Consider the following 25634-nt stretch of genomic DNA (forward strand, 5'->3'; position numbering starts at 1 on the left):
TTGTTTTAGCTTGAAAAATTCCCACCATCAGTTTATTCCAAAGAAGCCAGTTGTTTTTTGTTGTTTTTTAAACTAAAGCCTCTTTACTGAAGCATATTGTGCATCTGTGAAGTATGTCTATCCTGAAAATCTATTAGTTTTTAATGTCTGAAAAATCTGTTTAATGGAAAACTGACTAAACTGGTCTTTGTTTTCAGCTTTAGAATCTCTGAAATACTTTTTTAATATATTCAAATGATGTATTTGTTTATATATTTTGAAGTGCAATAATTATTTAAAAATTCAAATATCTGGGATTTTGTTGTTGTTAAGACAGCATTTCTGATGTTTTATAATGCATACACTGTTATTTAGATAGGACATTATTTTTCTAATTAAACATTATAGGTCTTGGGAGTCTTTTATGCCAAATTGTTCAACAGCACAAATATGGTAGGCAATGCACTCCCACGTTATCAAATAAATGTTCAAGGTACAGCTTATAATGTTGAAAAATAGAAAAATAAATTGACCTTGATGAAGTGTGTCTTCTTTTGTCTGTTCCCAGGAAAGTTTATTTCAGGTATTTCTACTGCTGAAATGATTAGAGTTAACAGCTTTTTCCCTCCATTTTATTTTACAGGGTCTCTTCATCTTCCTGATATATGGGGTGTACAACACAGAGGTAAGTCTGCTTAGAGTATCTCAAGGCTGACAGAGTGAATGAGAGAAATGACAGGTTTCTTATCTTGATAACTGAGGGACAAAGTTGGCTTTCCATATGAGTGTCCTACTGCCCTTCATGCTTGGACTAGCTTATATGCATCCCAGCTTACCATTAAACACATACACCCTGAATAAAGGGACAGACTCATTTCTCATAGACATTGACTAATATTTTACTGCTGCTTTAAGTTTTTTGAATTCCTAGCCTTTCTTTTTAACACTTGGCTACACTTAGCAGTCTTAAAACTTACCCAAATCAGGTTACAGTTTATATGATATAAAGAATGAACTTTCACATATTATCTAAGAAGTGGGGTTGTATTAATATTTTAATGCATTCTAATAGCATTGATCAGGGGGCAAATTAAGTATTACGCTGTATCTTGTAATATTTGCATATCCTATAGATTTGGGTGTTTTTTTTTAAAAATCTTGCAGTGCTTTGCAAGTGCGGCAGACAGTCTTCTACAAATTAATTTGATCATTTCTTTTTGCAGATGAGAATTTAATCAATGAATGTTAAACTTTTCTTTGCCAATAAGCTAAATAATTTGCTTTTGATGTGCCTATCAGTTTGCTTGGATTCAAGATGCAACAATATTAACTTCTAGATACCCATGTGAAAAGCTGGAACCAATTACACTACTATTAAAATATTCCTGGTCGCTTGTTTAACAGCAAAATACACAAGGTTAAAAAAGCAGGGAGGAGAGGGAAATGTAACTTTGGCATCTCGATCCTATGCATGTTTACTTGAAAAAATGGAAGTAACTCTCACTGTGTTAGCAGGACTTGCTTCCAATCTGAGTATATTTGAGTATGTTGTAAGTGTATATAGCATTTCTAGATATATTAGTTATTTAGTCTGCACAGATATAATTGCAAGTTTATTTGAATTGCTGCTTCAATTTATATATTTTGGTTTTGGAAGATATAAATGCCAGAATGCCTTATATTAACTGTTGTCTCAAGCATTTCAAAGATAATTCTTATTTGCTGTAAATAGCACATATGCACATTTTCTGATATGATGGGATTCTTATACAGTCTGTACAATTAAATGCAAAATGTAATAGGTGTACTGTCTTTGGCTGCCAGCAGGGTAATCACCTTGAACTTAAATCTCTGGACTGGATCTTGTTATTACTACTGCAAATAACAGAAGCCAGTACAGAAAACCTTTCCAAAGTACATTGTCATTAAATACAGATTTCAGGCCTGTAGACAGAAATGTTGTGATGAGAGGGAGTAAGGTTGCACAGAATGAATGAGGTGTGTTTATGTGAATCAATGTAGAGCAGCCAGAATCTACGTAAAGGTGTGCCGTGGTGTCAACTCCTGGTGACCACACTACAGAGCCATGTGGTTTTCTTTGATAGAGATAGCCTAATCTGTTTAAAACTATCTATCTTTCTCTCTTATATGATAAAAAAAAATCCACATAGTGCTTAGTGTTTCTCAATTATCCCAGTGCCTTTGTACACATTGGTCATAATACTGAAAAGCAAAAACAGATTAACATCTAGTGAGCAATTCAATATTTTATTATTATTATTTTATCTTTTAGTGAGCAATTCAATAGAAACCTGCTTCCACATTTTTCCTTGTATCTACATGGCTAAGTACTAATGACTTGTGTTTTTTTAAAGGAGATGGGGTCTGCAATATCCCTAGCATGGACAGATTCCTATAAACAAATACAATATGGAAATATTATTGGAGCACAGTAGATTCAACACATCCAGATAATAAGTATCAAGACTGGACACAGCCCAGATATCATGTGTATTTAGATATGCCTCAAATTTCTGTCATATGCTTTTCATTGGAGGTTTCAGGATATAGAAAACAGAAATATGAGCTGTGTTTGGCTGTTCGAATGAATGTGAATTAAAACGAACACTCCCCCAGATAAGACGTATTTTGCATATTTTTGGTAACATGATTAATATTTGACTCTTCAAATCTCAAGCTTCTCATATGTTTGAAGAGTCAGACACATCCCTCCACCAATGAACAGTGGCAAAACTGTTCTTGATAATCCTCAGATGGGATCTGGGACCTTTAAAGATGCTTAAAGTGAGTTAACGTGGAGCTACCCTTTTGACTCATTTAACCCAATTTTATCAACATTTGAAGAGAGGCAGGCATGTATTTACACAACTTGTTTTTTCACCATCAGACCTTATAAGAATGAAGAAATGGCACCGTGATACTGTTTTTATTGAATTTGTTTTCAAGACTGTAGTGAGAAAAGCATATTACTTTAAAACTGCAAAACAGATGGAAATGTAGTCAATAGGAAAAGTTTTTTGTTATCTTTGTGCTACACCACTATATATGCAATGTGAGGTGCCTGCCATCTTCCACGGTTGCAGTTTTAATTCCAAAATGGACATGACCTGATATATAAAGCTGTCTGTGGTGTGTGTCAATATATTTGTGTGTAGTTGAATAGATTTGATTTTTAGATCTCTTATATTTTACAACAGACATGTTAATGAAACTAAGGTATGGAGCAAACAAATATAGACAGATCAACTGGAAGAAAACTTGAGGACAGTTTAGTCCAAGCTTTAATCACATGACATTTTAAGGCTCAGAACCATTTTTGATAGTCATCCAGTCTCATATGAAAAAAAAGTTTAGGAGTTTTCATAACTTCCATTGTAATTGGATCTATTGCTCAATAATAATGTTGCCTTAATGTCGGGAAGTATTGCCTGATATCCAGCTTGAACATACGGCAGCCTTTTATATATTTAAATCACAATTTGGCAGTGTAAAGACTTCGTCATGGACAATGGATCTCAGTCACTAGTACCTGGATTGCTGCATTTCTCTGATTAATTAGTGGAATTTGTATGCACACTTTAGTCGCGTCTCATATGAATCAGTGGGACTGACTTCCGAATCAAAGTGGTTAGTTTCAGGAAATACTTTTTTAACTGGACCAACTAGGTGCCTAGAAAAAAACAAAACAAAGAATCCTGTGACACCTGAAAGGCTAACGGAGTTTTAAGGTTTCGTAGACTAGACCGCACTTCATCAGATGACTGTGTGCTAGTGTGAACGCATATATAGCTATTAGTTGTATATGCAGCAGTATCCGCTGATGCGACCTATATGAGCCTGTGCCCACATTACACCACATCCGCTCTCGACAGAGAAGTAACTGTCTTTATTCTTAGATGGCCAGTTCGTGAGTAAGAAAGACGCTGCCCCCCAACCCGTTTTTTTAGGAGATCGCAGGAGCGAAACTGGCCCGACTGTAGTGACGGTGAGGTAATGTGCGCGCGGGAGCCAACAGAGATGTGGGGCGGGGTGCGGAGAGAGAGGGAGAGATGAGAAGGGGGTCCACCCGCGCCTGCGCCTTTCCATCTCCCCCAACGCTGCTGCCCTCCTGACTGGCCAAGCCTACCCAGCATGCTGCGCGTGGCGCATGTGCAGTGCGGGCCTTACCGGGGGGCTCTGCTAATTCCATTGTGGAGCGGAGACGGCGATATTTTTAACTGGAGGCGGCGGCGGCGGCCGTAAGAGAAAACAGCGGCGGAGGCGGCGAGGCGAGGCTGGGCCGGGTGGGGCCGAGCGACAACGAAGGATGCGCCTGGCTGGCGGCTGCCGCCCGAGCCGGCGCTGAAGAGCGCCGAGAAAGAGAGAAGGAAGGAAGGAGGGAGAAGAGACCGGGCCGGCCAGGCAGACAGCCGGCGGGTGAGTGAAAAGCGAGCGAGCGGCTGCGGCTGCGGGGTCTACCAGCAAGAGCAGCCCTTGAGGGCCGCGCCGCCTCTGTCGTGTCGTTGTCTCCCCTCCCGGCTCGGCTGCTGCTTTTCCTGTCCCCGGGGGGAATATGAAACTCGGCAGTGGTTTCCTGGGCGGCGGCAGCAGCAGCAGCAGCAGCAGCAGCTCCTCCAAGAGGGCGGCGATGGAGCCCACCTTCCCCCCCAGCATGGTCATGTTCAACCACCGCCTGCCGCCCGTCACCAGCTTCACCCGGCCGGCCGCACCCCCCCAGCATTGTGGGCTGCCTTCGGCCTCCGTCGCATCCTCCGCCTCCTCCTCCTCCTCCTCTTCGTCTTCTTCCACCGCCACGACTGCAACGGCTGCCGAGACCCCTGCCCCGCCGCCGCCTCCTCCTCCCCCTCACCCTCAGGGCATGACTTTCAAGAAAGAACCGGCGGGGAGTTTCCCTCTCAGCGCCTCCTCCTCCTCCTCTTCCTCTCAGAGGAGTCACTGGGGCTTCTTCCAATCCCTAGTCAATATAAAGCAGGAGAAGCCCAGCGACCAGGAGGAAGAGGAGCAGCAGCACCATCACCATCACCACCACCATCTCCACCACTATGGAGGCCTATTTGGGATAGCTGGGGAGGAGAGGCAGCCCACTCTTGGTGGCGGTGGAGGCGTGGAAGGGGCCAGCCAGAGTGTGATCCAAGACCTCAGCCTTTTCCACCACTTGCACCATCATCCCCACAGAGGAGAGTTGCTGCTGGGCATCAGAAGTGGTGGCGAGGTGGGTCCTGCCAGCTCGGATGAGTCTAAGCATGACACCCAGGCCAGGAAGATGAAGAGGCCAAAGTCGGAATCTCAGGGAAACAAAGCCAAGAGGAAGCCGAGCAGTTCGTCCAAGCCCCTTGTGGCAGGAGATGGAGAAGCTGCCATGCTTTCCCCTAGCCAGAAACCTCATGTCTGTGAACACTGCAGTGCTTCCTTCAGGAGCTCGTATCATCTGCGTAGGCATGTGCTCATCCACACTGGTGAGAGGCCTTTCCAGTGTAGCCAGTGCAACATGGGTTTCATCCAGAAGTATTTGTTACAGAGACATGAAAAGATCCACAGCAGGGAGAAGCCGTTTGGGTGTGACCAGTGCAGTATGAAGTTCATCCAGAAGTACCATATGGAGAGACACAAGAGGACGCACAGTGGAGAAAAGCCATACAAATGTGAAACCTGTCAGCAGTATTTTTCCAGGACTGATAGACTGTTGAAGCACAGACGTACTTGTGGAGAAGCCATAGGGAAAGCAGGTGCTGGAATGGATCCTGGGCCATCAAACCATAGCATGGGCAGTTTGTCTATGTTGTCTCAGGGAAATACAGGTTCGTCGAGGAGAAAAAGCAAAGCAAAATGTATATCCACTGAAAACAAAGAACACAAGTCTAGTCATAAAGTATCTGAGTCTCAAATTGCATCTAATATGACCTTGCAGAATTATGCGGTGGAGATTCCTATAGTGTCTTCCAGTGGTGGCTTAATTGGCACTGGGATAGAGGAACTGCAGAAAAAGGTGCCAAAATTAGTCTTTAAAAAAGGAAGCAGGAAAGGTGCAGACAAGAGTTACCTTAACTTTGTGTCACCATTACCGGACCTCCTTGGTCAAAAACAATTGTCTGGAAAACCAACTGGCTCTCTTGGCATAGTTGCAAACACCAGTATTGATGCTCTTGGCCCTCTCCAAGCTGCAGGTGGTAAACCAGGTCAAATAAATAGCAATTATGATGATGCCATGCAATTTTCAAAGAAAAGAAGATATTTGCAAACTGCCAGCAGTAACAGTGCCTTTTCTATAAATGTTGGGCATATGGCCTCCCAACCGTCTGTTATTCAGTCTGCAGGTGTAAGTGTTATGGACAATGAAACCCCATTATCTCTTATCGACTCGTCATCTCTGAATGCTGACATCAAATCTTGTCACGACAAGTCTAGCATTCCTGATGAAGTCTTGCAAAGTCTTCTAGAGCAGTACTCTCACAAATCAGAGGGCCAGAAAGAGGATCCCTTCAGCATAACTGAACAGCGTGTGGACTTGCATGCCTCAGGAGAACATACAGAGATGGTTCAAGAAGAGAACCTGAGTCCCAGCTCTCAAACAGCTTCAAATGACAAAGCAAGCATGTTGCAAGAATACTCTAAATACCTCCAACAGGCTTTTGAAAGAACAACCAATAGCACTGGTTTTGCTTTTGGACCCAGCTTCCAGTTTGTAAGTTTGTCTTCAGGCCTTCATAACCATACCTTATTTCAAGACAAACAAATATACACTACATCTCCACTTGAGTGTGGTTTCAGCCAATCTGTTACCTCAGTGTTGCCATCTGCATTGCCAAAGCCTCCTTTTGGGATGTTGCTTGGATCTCAGCCGGGTTTTTATTTATCTGCTTTGGAGGCAACACATCAACAGTTGACTCCTTCACAAGAACTAGATGATCTGATAGACTCTCAGAAAAACATTGACACTTCATCAAGCTATCAGTCAACACCTCAGAAACTGAATAGCCAGAAGGAACAAAAAAGTCTGGAATCTTCAACAAGCTTTCCAATTCCATCTCAGGAGCTAGCTAACCAGATAGATCCTCAGAAGGATCTAGAGCATAGAGCAACATACCAGATAGAGACCTTTGCACAAGCATTTGGTTCTCAGTTTAAGACGGGCAGCAGGGTGCCAATGACTTTTATTGCTAACTCTAATGGGGAAGTGGACCATAGAGTAAGGACTTCAGTATCAGATTTCTCAGGGTATACAAATATAATGTCTGATGTAAGTGAGCCATGTAATACAAGAGTAAAGACCCCAACTAGCCAAAGTTATAGGTAAGATTCCAAGTGTGACTAGTCTTTGGGGTGGTCTTAATGTATTTGTTTTGTTTTGATAACACTGCCATTGGAATGTTTCTACACGATCCTAATACAAATAATGTAACACGCCCTTTCAATGCAACTTTTCTTATTTAGTTTTTGTTAACGTAATTTTAGATCAGTTATATTATGGTTTTTAATCAGATCAATAGACTTGGTAGTTTGCATTTTTTGTGTTCATGTGACAGTGTTTAGCAATCAAACTTACATATTTTAGATTGTCAGGGAGTAGCCCAAAAGTTGAAAATGCAAAAAAGCAGAAAAAAAAAGAAAAAAGAAGACAATTTAAAAAAAAATTCGTTCCTAGGATTAAGGTTTATTTTAATTGCTTTACTCTCAGGAAAACGTAATGAAGCAAGGAGATTCTGTGCACTGTTTGTGTATTGGCGTTTCCAATTTACAAAAGTGGCAAATCTACTTCACCATTTAAGAAAGGGATCTAAGACATTACAGATTACTCTGTCTCTCTCATATCTGGGTAACACAACATTCTGATAACTTTGCTACCTATAGATTGTTATAGTTGTTAATGTACTTTTATTTCTCTTTCCAGATGATGATACTCATTCCAGACTGGTGGGGTAGATATTCTCAGATCCTTGGTAAAAACCTGGAATGATAGCTTTAATAAAAACAATAATGTCCACTCCTACTTATTCATGAAGACTGTAATTCTATAAATATATTTTAGTGGCATACTCCACAAGAGGATTTTTTAAGTGGCAATTTAATGTCTTTGGAACCCCAAACTAAAATTACAGTCATAATTTATATACATTTTGGGATGCATTATTTATTATACATGGCTAAAAGATATGCCCTCCCCAAACTTGGGCCTCCAGTCCTTTTCCTCCCTCTTCCTAAATATACCTTTAGTGTCTTAGGTCCTCTTCCTATATCAGCTATTTTCTTCATTGAGCTTACTGTCCATGGTTTGTGGTCCTGTCCTCTTCCCTTTAGCGTAACAGCTGGAATTCTAGAAGATTTACATTCCAGAAGATTGCATAACTTATTATGTATTTTCTGATGTCTGGTGACATCAAAAGTTGAACAATTAAAAAGTTGAATGCCCCTTTGTTTTAGAATGCCAGAAAGGTTTCCATGCAAAAAGAAATACTATACAGTACTCAATTGTACATAGAGAGGCCCTCCAACCTGCAGTAGGACCTACTAGCATAGTCATCCATGTCCACGTGCAGTCTTGAGTATTTGTGGGAGGGGAATGTTAAGATTACATGTGGTTACAAGGATGTGTAGAACACCACAGTGCAGGCTTGGGCCTTTAAGGCTTCAGTTCCATTCAGAGATTGGCCTAAACTTATGAACCATATGATTTATACCTGCATGGCTTATTGTCATCAGAATATTCTCAAGGAATTGTTGATTCATGTATATTTTGTGGTACATTATTTATGATATGTGAATCTTGATTAGAGCCTGTGGAGCCATGGAAACCTGCTAGAAAAGCTAGTGGCTATTTTAAAACTGCTAAAAAGCAGTTGCACTGCCCAGAACCACTTTTTCCCCCAGAAGTATTTTTTTCCCCTATTAGTTTTTTAAAATGTAATTTTGGTGATGTTTATGCAGATTTTTAAAAAATGTATTTTGGTGATGTTTCTGTCTTGCGTACTTTCTGAAGGCAGAAAAGTACCAGTGGTTGTTTGCAGTCTTATTGTGTAATTGGCCTATTGCAGGCTTCCATGTATAATAAAGTAATTAACATTGTACAAGTGTAAAACACTTCTGTTACAAAGATGGTGTTATAAGAACTATGAAATTCTTAAATTGTTACAAATGTTAAACATACCCATTCTTTCTCTTCTTCCTGCCCACCAAATCAACCTGAACACTGTTTCACCAAATGAACCATCACCTTTTTACTAATGCGGAATTAATTAAAACCCACTTAAGTATATATACTTGATTATGTATTTCCCGTCCTTCAGATTAGTGCTGTTAATTTCCCCTGCCATCTAGGCATAGAGCACAACTTGTCATCAATGGGGAGTGTACCTTAACCACTGTGTAGTTCTTCTATGGGTTTTATCTTCATTTTTTGGGTGTTTTGTTCCACAGCGGTTATAATTTACTTTCTTTATATTGTGTGTACTGGATAGTGTGTATGTTCTGGGATTGTTTGCTTTAGACTGTGACCAATTAAAAATGCTATTCACATGGGAAAAAACTAAGAAAAGAAGATGCTGTTCTATTATCTATTCAGTTACACCTCTGAAGGCTTTGTCAAGAAAATTCCATAAAATGTTTTAAACTAAATTTCTGGAACAATAGAACAACAATAACTTGCTTGCTTTTAAAGGTATTTTTATTGTAAAACTTCTTTAGGTGAACAATAAAAACACTCTTTTCGTTACTTTGAGATTTAAATGATTTCACTAACTTTGAGGTGTTTGAGTCCGAATTTTTCTGTTCAAACATGTTGTTTCATGTTAATGACACTATAGTAGCTTTATGTTCTTGATTGCTGTTTTGATTAATGTCAAAATCTGACACATTTTTTGCTTGCTTATAGGTATAATGACTCTTTCAGCAGTAAATAGTGTGGACTGAAGTCTGTGCTCTTGCTGCAGTGTAGTGTTGTATTTCCTTTAACTGGAGGTACTACACACGCAGAAGCAAGTTTCTGCGTGCATATCCTTCAGGAGGGGTAGAGGAGGGCTGGATTTACACTCTTCCCTTCCCGGTCCCTGCTTTCCCAGTCGCACCAACAGCTGATCTGAGATTTTATTGTTTAAAAAGGCAGGGGCGGATTTTATCTATGGGCAAAGTGGGCAGAACTTAAACTTATCAATCAGCCATGTTGTCTCTGCCTCCATTTTGTGTGCCTACTGCCTCCCTCTGATTGTTCTCTGTGGCTCTTGCCTGAAGCTGCTTTAAGAGTTGTGAGGTGGGCGACAGTAGCACCACACTCAAAGAACAAATGAAAAGCCCCAGATATTTTAAAATATTAATAAGGCAGGAGCCAATAAGCATGCTCACTAATGTTTTTGCAAAGTTGGACCTAGGACCGCCCTATAACCAGTCAGAGGGACAGAGCGTGGTACCCAGCTGTTCAACAGTGATGGAGTAGGGAGAGGGTGTTCCCATGCATCTGCTCTGCTTCCCATGGTGTTCTCTAAGTTACAGGAGATGGTTCACAGCGGCAGCAAGCATCATTTAAAAACCTGTGATTTTTTTCTATTATCTATGCATTTTTGAAATAGGCAGGCAGAGCTGCCCTTCTAACTTCAGAATGCATTTATTCTCCACTTTTGTAGCTGGTCTCTGTTTTACCTGTGGCTTATATAGATTTATTTACTTTTACACGTATAACCTGTGCTTCCTCCAAGCACAGAGTGGTGCACATGGTTACATTTATCCTCCCAACAGCTCTATGAGGAAGGTTATACTGAAAGATAAGTGACTGTCCCAGAGTTACCCAGTGAGTTGATCCAACCAAGATGATCAGAGGCCTGGAGCACCTTCCTTATGGGGCTAGGCTACAGGATCTGGGACTCTTTACCTTGGAAAAGAGGTGACTAAGGCGAGACTTGATCGAGCTATATAAAATTATGCATGGAGTGGAGAGGGTGGACAGAGCATTTTTTCTCCTTTCACAACACTAGAACCAAGGGTCACCCCATGAAACTGAAGGTTGGGAAATTTAGGACCGACAAGAGGAAGTACATTTTCACACAGTGCATAATTAATCTATGGAATTCTTTGCCATGGGATGTGGTGATGGCCACCAGCTTGGATAACTTTAAAGAGGGGCTTGGACAAATTCACGGAGGACAGGTCTATCAATGGCTACTAGTCTGGTGGCTGTGGGCCACCTCCAGCATCAGAGGCACAATGCCTCTCAATACCAGTTGCAGGGGAGTAACAGCAGGAGAGAGGGCATGCACATACTTCTTGCCTGTGGGCTCCCCAGAGGCACCTGGTTGGCCATTATGTGAAACAGGATGCTGGACTAGATAGGCCTTTGTCCTGATCCAGTAGGGCTGTTTTTATGAGTTTCATTGCTGAATGCAGATTTAAGTTTGGATTTCCCCATTCTAGTCCAGCACACTAGCCACTGTACTACTCTGGCTCAGAGATCTTTTTTGTTGTTGTTTATTAGTAGTATTCATTCTTTAAATAATCAGACAGAATTATCCTGGTTACTTCGAAATGCATTTACTCTCCACAGAAGCAGCCTTTTGTAGCTGTGCTTTACTTGTGGCTTGTACAATTCTTTTCGTGTGTGTGTGTGTGTGTCTGTTGATCCTGCCATGTTAGTTACAAATCTATACGCTACTGAGTCTTGTTAAGCACTATAAAGTTATCAATCTTTTCCATATTTCTCCACTGATGAAATTGAGATTTGTGTGCTTTTGTGTACTTGTATTTTGATCCTACTTGCTAGCTACAAATCTACACTTTCCCAGTTATTGCTAAGGCACCTGCCTAGTCCTGGCTCCATCTCCACAGCTCCACCTCCACAATTGGCTCTACCTCTCACTACCTGTGGCTCCACCCATCACCTGCCCAGCCTAGCGCCCCCCCCTCCAAATCCCATGAACCACCAGCTGCCACTGTAAAAGGGGATTCTTTCAGACTTAAGTACTTCTGTATTAATGCTCAAGTTAAGGGACCAAAACCCAGTATGACTAGTTATGCATCTCAAAGAGATCTTTGCTCTTGTGATTCTTAAACACTATCATCTATATAGTGGCATCTATGTGCATGGTGCTTAACACCAAATGAGAAGACAATTTCCTGATCCAAAAGAGATTGCAGTCTAAAAAGGCACTTGAGACAACAGAGGAGTGTCGGGGCAGAGAGTGGAGGCAGGGCAAATTGGAAGAATATGATAATTTGATATATGTGGACTGAGGCTTAGTCAGTATCAAAGAAAACTCTTGGTGGTGGGGAGCCAGTTGACATAGTACATGGCAAACTTAAAATACAAAAAACTGAGGGAAATTTCAGAAGCAGTTTGTGATGTATGACATGGGGTGGTGAAGGGTGCTTATTGCTCAGAATGAAGGGGGGAAAAGATGCTTCTGTCTATATCCCAGCCCTCATATTTCGGATGCATATCTCACCTTAGTTTGCATATTATAGTAATAGTGCTTTTAGAGATTTCAGAGTGCTTCACATACTTTATCTGGTTGCAATCTTTACAATCAATCTTGTAAGGCAGGTCAATATTACTGTTCCTGTATTGCAGATGGGAAATGGAGATTCTGTGGTTTACCTAAGGCAAGTTCATGGCAGAGCCAAGATTCAAACTGGAGATGTTTCAAAGCCAGTGTGCTGCATCAGCACTCATGCAGCGCCAATGTGCTGCATCAGCACTCATAGGAGGAAAAACATTAAAAAGAAATTGTTTATGAGCAGAGCATTGGAGTATAGTCTGTACTTTTAAAATAAAAAAAATATGTGTTTATGGATGAGATGAAAGGGGAAAGCTTTAAGTATTGTAAATGGGTACAAACTCTTGAAGTTGAGTATAATTATTTTCAGTTAAACACATGCTACTCCTCATCAAATACAGAGAGATCATTCACACAATCAAAAACTTCTACCCAGGTTTGGGAGCTCTGTGTGCTCCCAATTTTCAGTTGTGTGGAAGTAAGGTAGGAGGAAAAGCTACCTCAGGCTCTTGATGGTATAAAGGATTTCTGTTGAATAGATGGCTCCCATACATTGGTGTTAGTAGCAGAAGAATGAAAAAAATCATTGTTTATTAAAATTGATGTGTTTGAAGAAAAAAGGAAAAAGATTCTCTTTGCACAATGGAAATTTGCAAGGATGGTTGAAGGAATGCCTAAACGTGTGTCCTTTAAGGACTGGTATTTGGGGTGACAAATTAAGCAAAAGCTTTGCAACTCTTGGAGATAATAAGTGTGTGTTTTTTGTCTGTAGGTAGAATTGTAGGTTAAACCCCTTTTGCCCCCAGGCCTCTAAAACGGTGAATGATGGTGCTAAATAAAATGGTCAGTTTATGCTTGAAATTAGTTGACACTGGCATTGTTTCAAGTTGTTTGGTTGTTCAGGCTTAAGAGTTGAGCTGGAAACAAAAAGGAAATTTTAGGGGAAATTTTTTGTAAGGCTTTTATAAGGAATGGAAGCAAGCGTGCCTATTTTTTAAAATTAGATTTTCCCAGTACGACCATTTCTTCCTTCTTCCAAAATAAGGCTTTAATAAAGTAAAATAAAGAAAAACTAATAATTCCGCCTAGTATCTTGAGAACACACTATTTTGTTCGCCTGTCATAAAAACATCAGAACTGGGAGCAGAGCCAATCCATATGCAACCATGATAGAAAACACATCTTTGAATCGTTAAGAGTAAAAGACCTACAGGAAAACGGTTGGCTGTAAATATTGTATTCAGATGCTGGATGATAAAGCAAAATACCGTCCACCAAGTGTGCCCAAGTCCTTACTTTGCCTACTATTTGTATAGTCTTGATGCCTAGCACAAGTGGAATGAATAAATGATACTGCATATAAGCAGTTTGTAATAGCTGATAGGAATAGTCTGCTGCTAGCACAAGTGTCCCAAGTAGCATAGGTTGCAGTGGTTTGAGACATGCCTCACAGGACAGGATAGCCCACGAACTCTTCCCTATCTCTTATGATGTTTTGCTTCTTTGGATGTCATATGTACGTATGTTGATTCTCCTTATTGGGACAAAGCCTGCTTTATAACCCATTTAAGAACCTACATTAAAAACATGTTTTAAATTTGCAATCATAAACTAACAGAGCAAATGTTGTTGGAGAGTGGCACGAAAAAGAAAAGCTTCCTAGAAACTGGCTCCCCATAGGAACATAGAAGGAATATAGGAAGCTGCCTTCTACTGAGTGGGACCCTTGATCTATCTGTCTTAATATTGTCTATACTACTGGCAGAGTTTCAGTAAGGGATCTTTCCAAGCCCTACCTGGAGATGCAAGGGATCCAACCTGGGATCTTCTGCTTGCAAGGAAGATGCTCTACCACTGAGCTTCGGCCCGATCATAAAGCATAAAAGTACCATATCCACAAATAAAAATAATATATAATATTTTTATATATTAAAAACAACTTTTATATTAAATACATATGTACTATTTCCTAAATTAGTAAAAAATAATAATTACACAAAATGTACCCTTTTAAACACTGAGTCATAAGTTAATATGCTTAGTGATCACATTTGCACCATTGTTGAATGAATATGTGACGTATCAGTGGGAAACTTGATTTAAGTCATGTTTTTTCTCTTGTGACAAATAATGATTTTAAGTTAATGATTGAAAACCCTTGATTTAAATCAATCCACCTTGACTGTAAGCTGGATATAAATATGTGTTCACAAGTTTATATTTTTGGGAAAGGAATATCTCTAAGTTACAAACTGTACATTTCATGCAGAATAGCCACAAAGCCAAAGATCTCGCTTTCTCTTCTATATATGCCACCCATAATCTGTACTCTGTTTATGCTGCTCTTATACCTGTAAAAAGGTCAGTGAAATTGAAGTGAAAGAAGTAATGATGAAATATAATTATGATATCCACTGCTTCTTAAAACAATCTTGTTCTTTGTACCTTAATATCTTCAAAGCAATTGGCTAGCTACTAGCCCAGTGCTAAAATCTGGCATTCAGATGCCAGTATGCCTAGGATAGAGGTCTGGAATTCCAGTGTCTTATTGCAAATTGTAATAAGTGCTGTGCTGGATCAGACTAGTAGACTGTCTATTATAGTATGTCTACAGTTCCAGGGTGTAACTATCTCCTGTTACTAAGATCAATACTCAGAGGTATCCAGTATCTGAAAATGAATGGGAGTTGTGTTTTTGGTCGAACCTTTCATTAACTTTCATGGCCTGGTTCACACAATCGTTTGAATGTGGGTTACCAACATTAGCATGACTGTGATTCAAACAATTGTGTAAATCGGGGCCATGTATTGATCGTGTCCTTCTTTGTGCTAGTTAGCATTGAAATGTCTGATGACAGGCCATCCATTCAGAGCAATGAACTGCTGGCGAACCAAGCGGATTTGTGCTAGGACAAGACACTAATGTAGTTGTGCAAAAATTTGGGATTTACAGAACTGCACTATAGTACTCTTGTGCAAATGTCACTGTTAAACCATAGAGGCTTGCTGCATTTGGCGTAACAATAGTCCAAAGTGCAAGCTCCACACTTAGCACAACTAGCAAGAGTGTGACAGTTTTATGCTAGTACTACATTCTTCCACAAGTACAACTGCTCTGGATGTCAGCCACAGTTCCTTAGTTAAGAACTTCAGACAATTGCCAGGAATGTTTACATTTTGTCTATGACTAATATTTTCCTGTTTAGGGTCCCTTCTCAACCATTATGTTCAAAGTCTTCTTTTCCCATGCTAAAAAGCTTCCACATCTTTCACAAGACAATTACTCAATTTCTAGGCTCACTTTAGTTGCTCTTTTCTAGCTTTACTGTGTAATATTGAGGGTGCTTAGAACAGTCCTGCTGGATCAGGCTCAAAGCCCATCTAGTCCAGCATCCTGTTTCACACAATGGCCCACCGGATGTCTTCAAGAAGTTTACAGGCTGGGAGTGAGGGCTTGCCCCCTTTCCTGCCATTGCTAATATTAATAAATATTAATATTAGTAATATTTAATTAATTACCTGTTAATATTAGTAAACCAATATTATCTTTTGCATATTATTTCCTCCATTGGTATGCTGTTCTCTTACCCATTTATTTATGGCTGTGATGTAGGAGCCAACAGAAATTAATTGAGGACACTTAAAGATGCATGGGATAGCTGAATATGGACCAAATGCTTGTGTGAATAATATTTGAATGCTGTTGTTGGACTTCTTAATGCCAAGCCGTCCAACTGGCAGTTCTATGTGAATGATATAGTAATTTGTGCCCCCCCCTTTCTTTGCCCCATATTTCTCCCCTCATCTTCTCTTGATATTGCTGTATAAAAATGCTTCACCTGGGCATTCTTAATTAAAAATTTGGCTTTAATATCAATTCTGCATGATATTAGTCTAGAGGGACTTTAACCCAGTAACCATCCCATAAAAGGTCAGAAGCTCTCATTTTTATGAGATTGCAATCAATTTCTGAGCGGGTGAGTTCAAATCTGACTCTTGCTGAGATGGGGATACCTTTGTACACTAGAGAATGTATTCATACTTTATTTCAATCTGGAACTCCTATTCAAATCAATTTCTTTTTAGTGATATACATAGTAAGCTCAACAGAATGTTAAAGGCCAAACTACTTACACCATTATACAGGTGCAGAAGAAGCTTTATATAAGCAAGAAAGCTGTTTTCCAAGGTTGAGTTTGTTATTGTAGTATAATAATCTTCAATGAAGAGTGTATTGATGGCACCTCTATTTCTGATCAGCAACACAATTTTAAGAAGGACCATATTTTGAACTGAGCAATGACTTGTACATAGGCTCCACCCATTGGCAGGCTTGCACTTGAGCTCAGATACAGGCAAAAAAGTTTGGCAACCTCTTTCTCCCCATAGAGAACAGCTACAGAGGCTTTGGCAGAGCTCCCTCAGTTGCTTACCTGCTATGAGATGCAGGTAAGGCACAGGTATTCAGGAGCTGAGGTACTTTAAGGAGAAAATCCGGCATCATCTGGCATTTAGATGATGCTGGAAAAAATGTTTTCTGCTTCCATGTGGAAGCAGTGGGGTGTAGTGGGTGAGTTAAAGAGGACTTTGCCTGTATCTTGGCTTGGGAGAAAGCACCTGAGGTGTGTATAACTGGAATTTGGAATCAAACACTATGCTGAGGGCCAGAAGAAAAGTACCCGGGGACTGGAATGTTCCTCCTGGCCAGCAGTTGCTAATCTGTTTCCTTTGTCTGTATTACTTCAGACAACTGGTGGGACCAGGTTTCTCGTATACAAACACTCTACATATAAACAAACCTAAAACAAAATGTCATATACGTAGAAAAGCAGCACATTTGTGCAGATGGCTTCTTCCTGACATGCTATTCTGCTATGTGCAGGCAGATTTTTCTTTTTACATGAGGTAGCTTTCAAACATGACATTCCTCAAACTTGTAATTCCAAAGTCCCATGTGATCACTATGTGTGTGGACCAGCCTGTAGTTAGCCTGAATTTTCTATTTTTCTGTGAATAATAATCTTAAAACGCTGCTTAATGTTATACAAAATATTCCATGCCTGTGATACCTTTGTAATCTGAGGACCTCCCGTTGCTGACCCCTAAGGCCAAGCTTCAAATTACATTAAACAGATAATTTTGGCCTATGTACTTTAAAGAAAGACACCCCACCTTAAAAAGCAGCTGAGGGGTGTATGTAGGTGGGGAGTGGACCTATATTGGTATGATATGCAAGGATGGGGGTGCATGCATGCCCTGTGCTATGGTCCCCATGAAAACCATTGCCCCAGGAGAGAAGCTTCCATTAGTGTCAGTGCCAGCTCAGAAGTGGAAAGGACAGTTCACTCTTACTTTGCCTGCTGTAAACCTTTACCATCTCTGCAGAACCAATTTGCATGTGAAAACCTCTTCCCACAGGCCAATAGTATTGGCTCAGCTGAGGCATTGATAATGTTTTGATCTTCAAGTATTTCAAAAAACCTTTGGCTTCTTCTGAATAATGTTGACCCAGTCCAGTGAGAGATTGGCACATATAAGCAGGCTTCTACTAGATGCATATCTGTGCTTTGAACCATCTGGGTGTTTCTTTGGCTGCAGATTGGGATGCAGATCAGCGTCTGCAGCCCTGTGACTAGTTGCCACAGTAGCAGTTGGATTAGGGCCTCTGTTTATATTGAAGAAGAAGAAATGCCATTGCTCTTATTTCTGTTTTGTAAACCTGATATTGATATCCAGAATTGAAACACTGGAGAAGGAGGGATGACAATGAAAACAATGTCCCCTTAACCACTAACATGTACATGATGGGAATGGTTTCCTGTGTGGTTTTTGTAATTCTAATTTCCCATTCCTTGGATGTAATTTTACTTTTATGCGCACAACTGTTTTGGTCATTAGTATTCTTTTCTATGAATTGAAGTGTAGCACTCTTTCTGTGAATGATTGTGCAGTCATGACACAGCTGAGGTGAAGATGTAGCTTCAAATAAATCATTTCCTCATTCTTGCTTAAGTGGCTGTTTCAGAGTAGGGAAGCACATTTTCTATTGGGATGTAGTGCTGCAGTTTCCTTGACCCAAGGTCTGAACAATTTGTGAGCAATGTGGGTTTAGTAGTTAGTTCTTTAACAAAAGACAAAAAGAGCATTGTAAATAAAAAGACAAATTAACGTGTGATTTTTGAAAAAAAAATTAAGCAGTGTTTGAAATCCTGTCCAGAGCTAATGTTTGACACTGCTTGAATAAATACATAAATTAGGCCAATATCAGTAAAGGCCTACTCCTTATGTTGTTGTTTTCATTTTGGGTATATATCTTAAGTTTTATGTGTGTGCCTGACCATGTAAATTTTGGATGCAACCAATATATATTTACAAATACATGTGTCATACCTGCACACTTGTTGGAATAGGGATAGACTCTCTGTTGCTTGTACACCTAGGGGCAAAATGAAAAACCGTTCTCCTGGGTCAGACCAGCATCATCTATCCCTGTGTTCTGTGCTAACAATGAGACATTTCTAGGAAACTCACAATCCTGGCATGCTCTGTCTCCAGCCCCTGGTATTCAGGTGCTGTTTCCAGAGGTATACTACTGCTAAACGTGGAGTTTCCATTTAGCTCTCATGGCTAACAACCTTGATAAATCTGCCCCTCCGTTTAATGTGTGAAGATGCCTTGACATATGAAGCAGGAGCTTTTCTTTCATTTAGCTTAATAGAGCTGGAACATAGCCACTGGGGACTTATTATCTGCTGTTTCATGTGTGGGACCCCCCTTTATATTCCTCTCTTCCTCCCAGGAGCCCAGAGTGGTGTACATAGTTAAGTTTCTCCTTACAACAACCCTGAGAGGTAGCTTAGGCTGAGAGAGAAGTGACTGGCCCAGAGTCTCATGGCTGAATGGGGATTTCAACTCGGGAGTCCCCAGTCCTCATCCAACACTCTAACCTCTACACCACGCTGGTTCCATTGGCATTTTTGGCATTTTTCTGTTCTTTCCCTGTGACCTGCTGGTTTGGTTTAGCCCCTGCAAGCCTCCATTTTGGGTCTCCTGTGATGACATGCAAAAAGCTTACTCTGATGCCTGATGGTGGCTGCAATGACTGGTTGACCACAGGCAGGGAGTTGACACATGCAGGAAGCAAGAGGCGATAGTTTATCTAGTCTTGTTAAGGTAATAGCTACAGATGTTTTCTCCATGGGCACTAACACTAGAAGATATTAGGTGAGCTGGACTAGAGATTAATGTTATATGTCCTACCTCTTTGCTGCTGAAAAAAAAATGTAAAAAGATAGGACATGCACAGCTATATTCCTTAAGTGAGTGTGCACAGGTGTTGAACATGTGTATGATGCAAATAAGTAACATGTTTGTTGCATTTACATTAGTCTTTCCTGTGGAGGATGCATGCTGTGTGAAGGACATGCGTGCATCCAGGGGCAGAGTAAGCTTTTTGCTGCCCATAGGCAAAAAGGCTTTTGCTGCCATTTTACCTTAAACAAAAAAGGTTTGCCTTTTTTTAATAAGGTAAAAGGGGAGGACTTTCTCCTCTCCCACTCCATCCTTGCTTCCGCCGTCGCTGCCCACAAAGAGGGGTGGCAAAATCTGAGGGGCAAAATTTGTTGCTCCTCAAATTTTGCCACCGTAGGCAAATGCCTAGTCTGCCTCTCCGTTAATCCACCACTGTGTGCATCTTCAAACACTTGAAGACATGGGGAGCTGCAGCTGAACCAAACTGTCCCTGACTCATGTCCATCAAGTATATCTGACTGTTTGGAGATGTACACATTGCCCCTTCACATTTTACCATAAATAGCTAGAAAAATGGGATGGGGAACCCCTCCTCCTTTGCAAGGCTTCATCTCAGAAAGAGAGTGGGGTTAACTCATCTATTTTAAAGTGGCTTCAAACATTCTCTGTGTCTCAAGAATAAAATGGGGACTCTGGCCTCAGTCAGATGCTATTATCTAAGGCCTCAGTCAGATGCTTTTATCTCACAATACGGCCTCAGACGTTACTATGCCAGCAATTCCCAGTGTTCTTGCCTACATTTTTAGGATGATACAGACATACAGTTGCAACATCAAGTGATGACATGCCGGTGTGAAGTAGCCATTGTGAATCAGATGCCACAGACAGAACTTCTAGACCACTTCACATTTACCTCAGTCACAATATCTTTAAATGGAAACACTCCCTGCGTTCGACTGTGAATTCGATTCTGCAATAGCAAGTGATGCAGATACATGTGTGATTCAAACTCAAGTGCTCTAGACAATTGGAGTGGGCTATTCATTGCAGATTGATTAACCTTAAATACAAGATATTGATTATCCCAAATTCAGGATCTTGAATTACTTGTCCTAGAAAGTGAGATAATACAGAAGTTTGTTGATGATTCACAGCGGTTTTTTCCTGTCTTGGGGTAGCATTTTTGCAACCACTTGGCATTGCAGAGAAGGAACTGAAGTGTGTGAAAAGTCCAACATAAATGGAAATGAGTTGACTCAAAAAGCAAACATAATTATGTATGTGTTATCTTTAAAAATAGTTAGAAAATAAGAACTAAAACCCTTATAATGGATGTCAAGCAAGGATATTATCATTTATCTGGTCCTTGTTAAGCTAAAGAGGTTTCCTCAGTGGGCAGAGCACTACCACTAGATCAGCTGTGGCCAGCCTGTCATTCTCTAGTTATTGTTGGACTTCAACTCCCATGATCCCATGAAGCTGGGAGTCGTAGTTCAGCAACAGCTGGAGTGCCTCTGGCTGGCCACCCCTGCATTAAGTGCTTGCTCAGTGGTTTTTTTGAAGGCTGGTAGCTACTACCTCTTGAGGCAGGGTAGGATGCAAGTGTTCTGTGTGTGTGTCGAGAGAAAAATAGAGTAGGGTGTAGCTAGCAAAGGCAAGAGAAGTTTTGAGTTTTGTAGATGATTGGAAGAATATGCTGTTTCTTTTGCGGGAGGGAGTGATGCTGTTATAGATGCTAACACTGAATGTTCATCTCCTATTGTGAACATATTTACCCATGGGCATAAGAGGCGGTAGAAATGGTGGGATATGTCCTTTTGTAATGCCCATATTATAGACACATCCGTTCCATGCTTATTGCTCCAATTTTGTTAAAAATGCCAGGCAGGATTAATAATTATGCCCCCCCTTCAGATGTTGATGATGATATAACATTTTAAGGTTGCAAAATTCTGTGCTAGAAATATGCTGGTTAAATAATTTAATTAGCTGGGATTAGTTGCATTATTACAGTTTAGATAATTTTATATGTATCACTTTATATATAAGTATATACATTTATTTGTTTTCACTTTATATATAAAGCGATATAAATATATACATTTCTTTGTAATATTGTTTTCTTCTGTTCTATATGGTTGTATAATTTATGTTGGTCTTGGACTATAACAAATAAACTGAAATAACACTGAATGTTTCATGTAGTATTGAGCAGTGCTAGTGCAAGCTATTTTCTCTGCCATTTCGACTACTACAAATATTTATATATTGCTTTTCAACAAAAGTGCTCAAAGCAGTTTAGGGCATCTGCAAGGGAATTATCAAATTGTACCCTAAAAAAATTTGGAGTGTTACCTACCATTATTTCTAAGAATATAGAGCTTAACTTAAAAAAAAAAAAGATTTATCGAGAAAATGTTGGAATACAAGAAGCAAATAAAAGAAGCAAGAGCAACAATTTCTTATGTAACCTATATGCTTTAAGCACTATTACTGAAAGTAAAACCCCATCTCTAGAAATCTCCTCCTTGCTGCAGCTTCTGAGCTGCTCCCAAAAGCTGGTGCTGGGAATTGAGGGATCTTTGGCAATGGCATGAGATGCTGTGTAGGTGGCTACAAGGGGAGTGTGGGTGGTTGTGCCTAGACACTGAGCACAGTAATGAGCTGAGCTACCATACAATTGATGTGCTCGTGGTTACAGTGGGAGGGAAAAATCTCTAGAAACTGGCAGATACCGTCTGCTTGTGAAAGGTGCCCCTGAATCCGATACCATTGCTCATAATCTCTTGCCTCTCAGGAAGGGCTTGGGTTGGGAGCTCAGGGGGCTGCAGCAAGGAGGAGGGAGTGGAGAAGATGGCTTGTACCGGTGCTCTTGCGCTAGCCTCACTCTAGATTTTACCCTCTGCCTGGGTGCTTGCCTGATCCCCCACTTAACTTGCATATTTGTAAACATGTATAACAAAAGTATCATAGATCATTACTCTTTCCCCACAAGCAAGCTGACCCTGCAAAAGGCAGTGCCCATGAAATATCCCATTGTTTGGGGATGTGGGAAACAGTGAAAACCTATGTAGAAATCATGGGGTCACACTGGTCAGTGGAGAGAAATATAATATTAATTGTTTCTTGGAAAACACTTAGTGACACTTCTGTAATTGCTTAATATTTCTGTTCATTTGTTCTCATTCAGCAGAATATCTTTTCAAGGAAGCTATTCATACTTAATGTAAAACTTTCAAAATACCTTGGCCTTGAAGTGCTCTGAGAGACAGACATGGGTTGGATGCATAACTAGAAGATGGTTTTAAAATGTCAACTTTTTTTTTTTTTTTTGCTGTTGAGGAAGGTTATAAGCCTACCAATTTTCATCAACAAATAAAGATATAATATTGCTGTTTTTGTGATGGCTAGACAATACAGAGCAAGAATGTAAAATTAAAGACGCATTTCCACTGGACTTTTTCTGATGAAGGTTGCACTACTGTGATTTTGTAATTATGTTTTCAATTGTATGAACAGTGCAATAAACATATGCAATATTCTTGGATCTTACATAGTTTTGTTTCACTGAAGCACAGCTGGAAGAAACTAGGAAGAACCTCCCCCGCCACTGTTCTTTCAAGAGAAGTAATTACTGCCTGATCCTATGCATATGTACACTGGGTTCAATGGGACTTACTCCAAAGGAAATGTGTGTAGGATATGAACTACAGTTGCACAAGAATGCCTGCCATCATATACAAATCTGAAAGAGGATGATTTGCAGCCCAATTCTATGCCTGTTGATAAACACACACACACACACACACACACACACACACACACTGTGCTCAGAAGGACTTGCTCCCATGTAAGTGTTGTGTACATAAAATTGCAGCCTTCAAATCCAACATAGATTTGCTGCTCTTACTCTCATTCTCATTGACCACTGGCAGAGAGACTATCACTGGTAGAAGCTCACTCTTATGGTCTCTGCCAGATCTTCAGGTTTCTATCAAGTTTCTTAATTAATTGTGAATCCCATATTTCCTTTGTTTGCTTTCCCCCTCAAAAGTACTGTATGCTAGGTATGTGCAGAACATGAAACCTTTTGACTCAAAATGGTTTTGAGTGTTTTGAGCTCACCTTTTAAAAAGGCCTGTTTCGAGCTTGGAGCAAAACAACCCCCCATTTCGATCAAAACATTTCTGCATTCTGAGCACCATTTTGGATGCCTGTTTTTCCCTTGGTGATTGGTTTTCCGGCACTGGCTTCCTATTTATTTATTTAATAAACGTGTATATACCACCCAAACTTTTGTTTCTGGGCAGTTGGCTTGTGATCTCTTGTATATTAATGGCTGGAGAGCCAATCTTGGTCTGTCCCTGAAAAGCCCCAGATAATCACATTCAAAGGTACCATCTTAGATTTAAGTGCCCCTCTCCGAGATTTTCAGCAAGGTTTAAAGGATATATTCCTGGATGGATTTCCGATTTAGTAGACCTCATAACAATGTGTTGTGATCTTTGGTCAAGCGGTTATCCTTTTTATCATGCAAAGGGATGTATGCCTTATTTATGTCCTTGAAATATATACATGGTAAAGAGACTGATTTAATTGTTCATAACAGCAGTTACTTAAAATGTAGAGTCAGTGAGTTTCCCATATGTTTCAAGAATCTTGAATGTGATGTGAAACATGAGAGATAACAGGGATGAGCCTTTCCTGTTCCTCCCTAAATGCTATCCTTATTCCCCTTTTTGGGAGCTGTTCTATCAGTCTTCCTTGCAGCCTCTTGTGAGAAGCTTGTCTAGGTCTTGAAAGATTCTACTTGGCTTCTTCTTAGGGTCAAGCTAGACATGGCTTCAATTATGTCATGGGCCCTATCTTACTTGTTTTCCCCCACTTGTAAACAGTACATGTGAGGGGAGGATTGAGATCATGGTAGATGTGTTGTGTGTCATTTTAATTATATTAAAATGATAAATACAATGGGGAGCAGCCAGACCACTGTTTTTACAGCCCCCTGTGTCTCCAGAATATCTACTTTTGAGGAACCTCAAACTTTCAGGAACATTTTTTTTTTGGGAGGGGGCACAGATTGCAAAGCAAATGGGAAATCTCTGAAAATCACACTTCCCCCCCGCTTGAGATTTTTGCTCAGACAAGACCTAGTCTGAACGATACCCACAAATGGCAAAAGGAAAACTGCACCACAATCACTAAAAATAAAATAAGACTAAACAGTGAAAATTAACACCAATATAAATTACTTTTGGAAATGTCTAGACAAATGGAAACATCTTGAGCCAGCACTGAAAAGACAGAATGGTTGGTGCCTGATAAACACACCTGAGAAGGTATTCCAAAGTCAGCATGCCACACCGAGAAGGACCCCTTCCCTGAGCACCACCTACTTCACCTGAGATTATAGGAGGACTTGGTGGGGAGCCTCTAATGGTAAAGAAAGTACCCAGCAGGTTCATGTGTGGAAGGCAGTTTTGGTTTTTTAAAAAAAGACTCTTATATACAAACTTCAAACAGACACTTTCCTGCTTTTCGCCATTCTTTTAGTCCATCTGCTGAAGTGTGAAGGCTCTGCTGGAAGGCATGGGGACCATTTATCTCTCCACTCAGTTGCATAAACTGCATGGAAAGTATGCTGTAGCGATGGAGGCTGCTGTGACCTGTTGTACACTTGCCTAGGAGTATGTCTCATTGAAATCAGTGGGGCTCCCCCCTCCCCACCCCTGTGGAAAGATGGATGGGACTGGGCTGCACAAGTTATCTCTGATGACTCAGACATAATTCTGCAGTGACCAAGTTCTTCTGGATTAGTGAAGGGAAAACAAAAAGAGTCCAGACATGACTCGCTGGCTTCTCTTTCACTGCATAGTGTTGCATCATTTGCATTGCTGCAGGATTATGTGC

The 25634-nt window shown here is 40.4% G+C and overlaps 1 protein-coding gene and 1 long non-coding RNA gene across 4 annotated transcripts in view; both read left to right on the plus strand.

Annotated features, from left to right (window-relative positions):
• LOC128324073 (uncharacterized) overlaps window positions 1-2610 on the plus strand; it is a 41537-nt gene extending 38927 nt beyond the window's left edge. For all 3 annotated transcript variants that reach the window (XR_008306624.1, XR_008306623.1, XR_008306625.1), the window contains 2 exons: window positions 623-664; window positions 2355-2610. This is a non-coding gene — a long non-coding RNA (uncharacterized LOC128324073). The remainder of the gene's footprint in view (window positions 1-622; window positions 665-2354) is intronic.
• A 1397-nt stretch (window positions 2611-4007) lies between these two features.
• Window positions 4008-23271, plus strand: ZNF281 (zinc finger protein 281). Its single transcript, XM_053246893.1, has 2 exons — window positions 4008-7290; window positions 7889-23271. Exons 1-2 carry the CDS (start codon window positions 4553-4555, stop codon window positions 7890-7892), a joined length of 2742 nt encoding a protein of 913 aa, XP_053102868.1. The 5' UTR covers window positions 4008-4552; the 3' UTR covers window positions 7893-23271.
• The last annotated feature ends 2363 nt before the right edge of the window (window positions 23272-25634 follow it).

The sequence above is a fragment of the Hemicordylus capensis genome, chromosome 4 (genome assembly GCF_027244095.1).
Source record: "Hemicordylus capensis ecotype Gifberg chromosome 4, rHemCap1.1.pri, whole genome shotgun sequence".
Lineage (NCBI taxonomy): Eukaryota > Metazoa > Chordata > Lepidosauria > Squamata > Cordylidae > Hemicordylus > Hemicordylus capensis.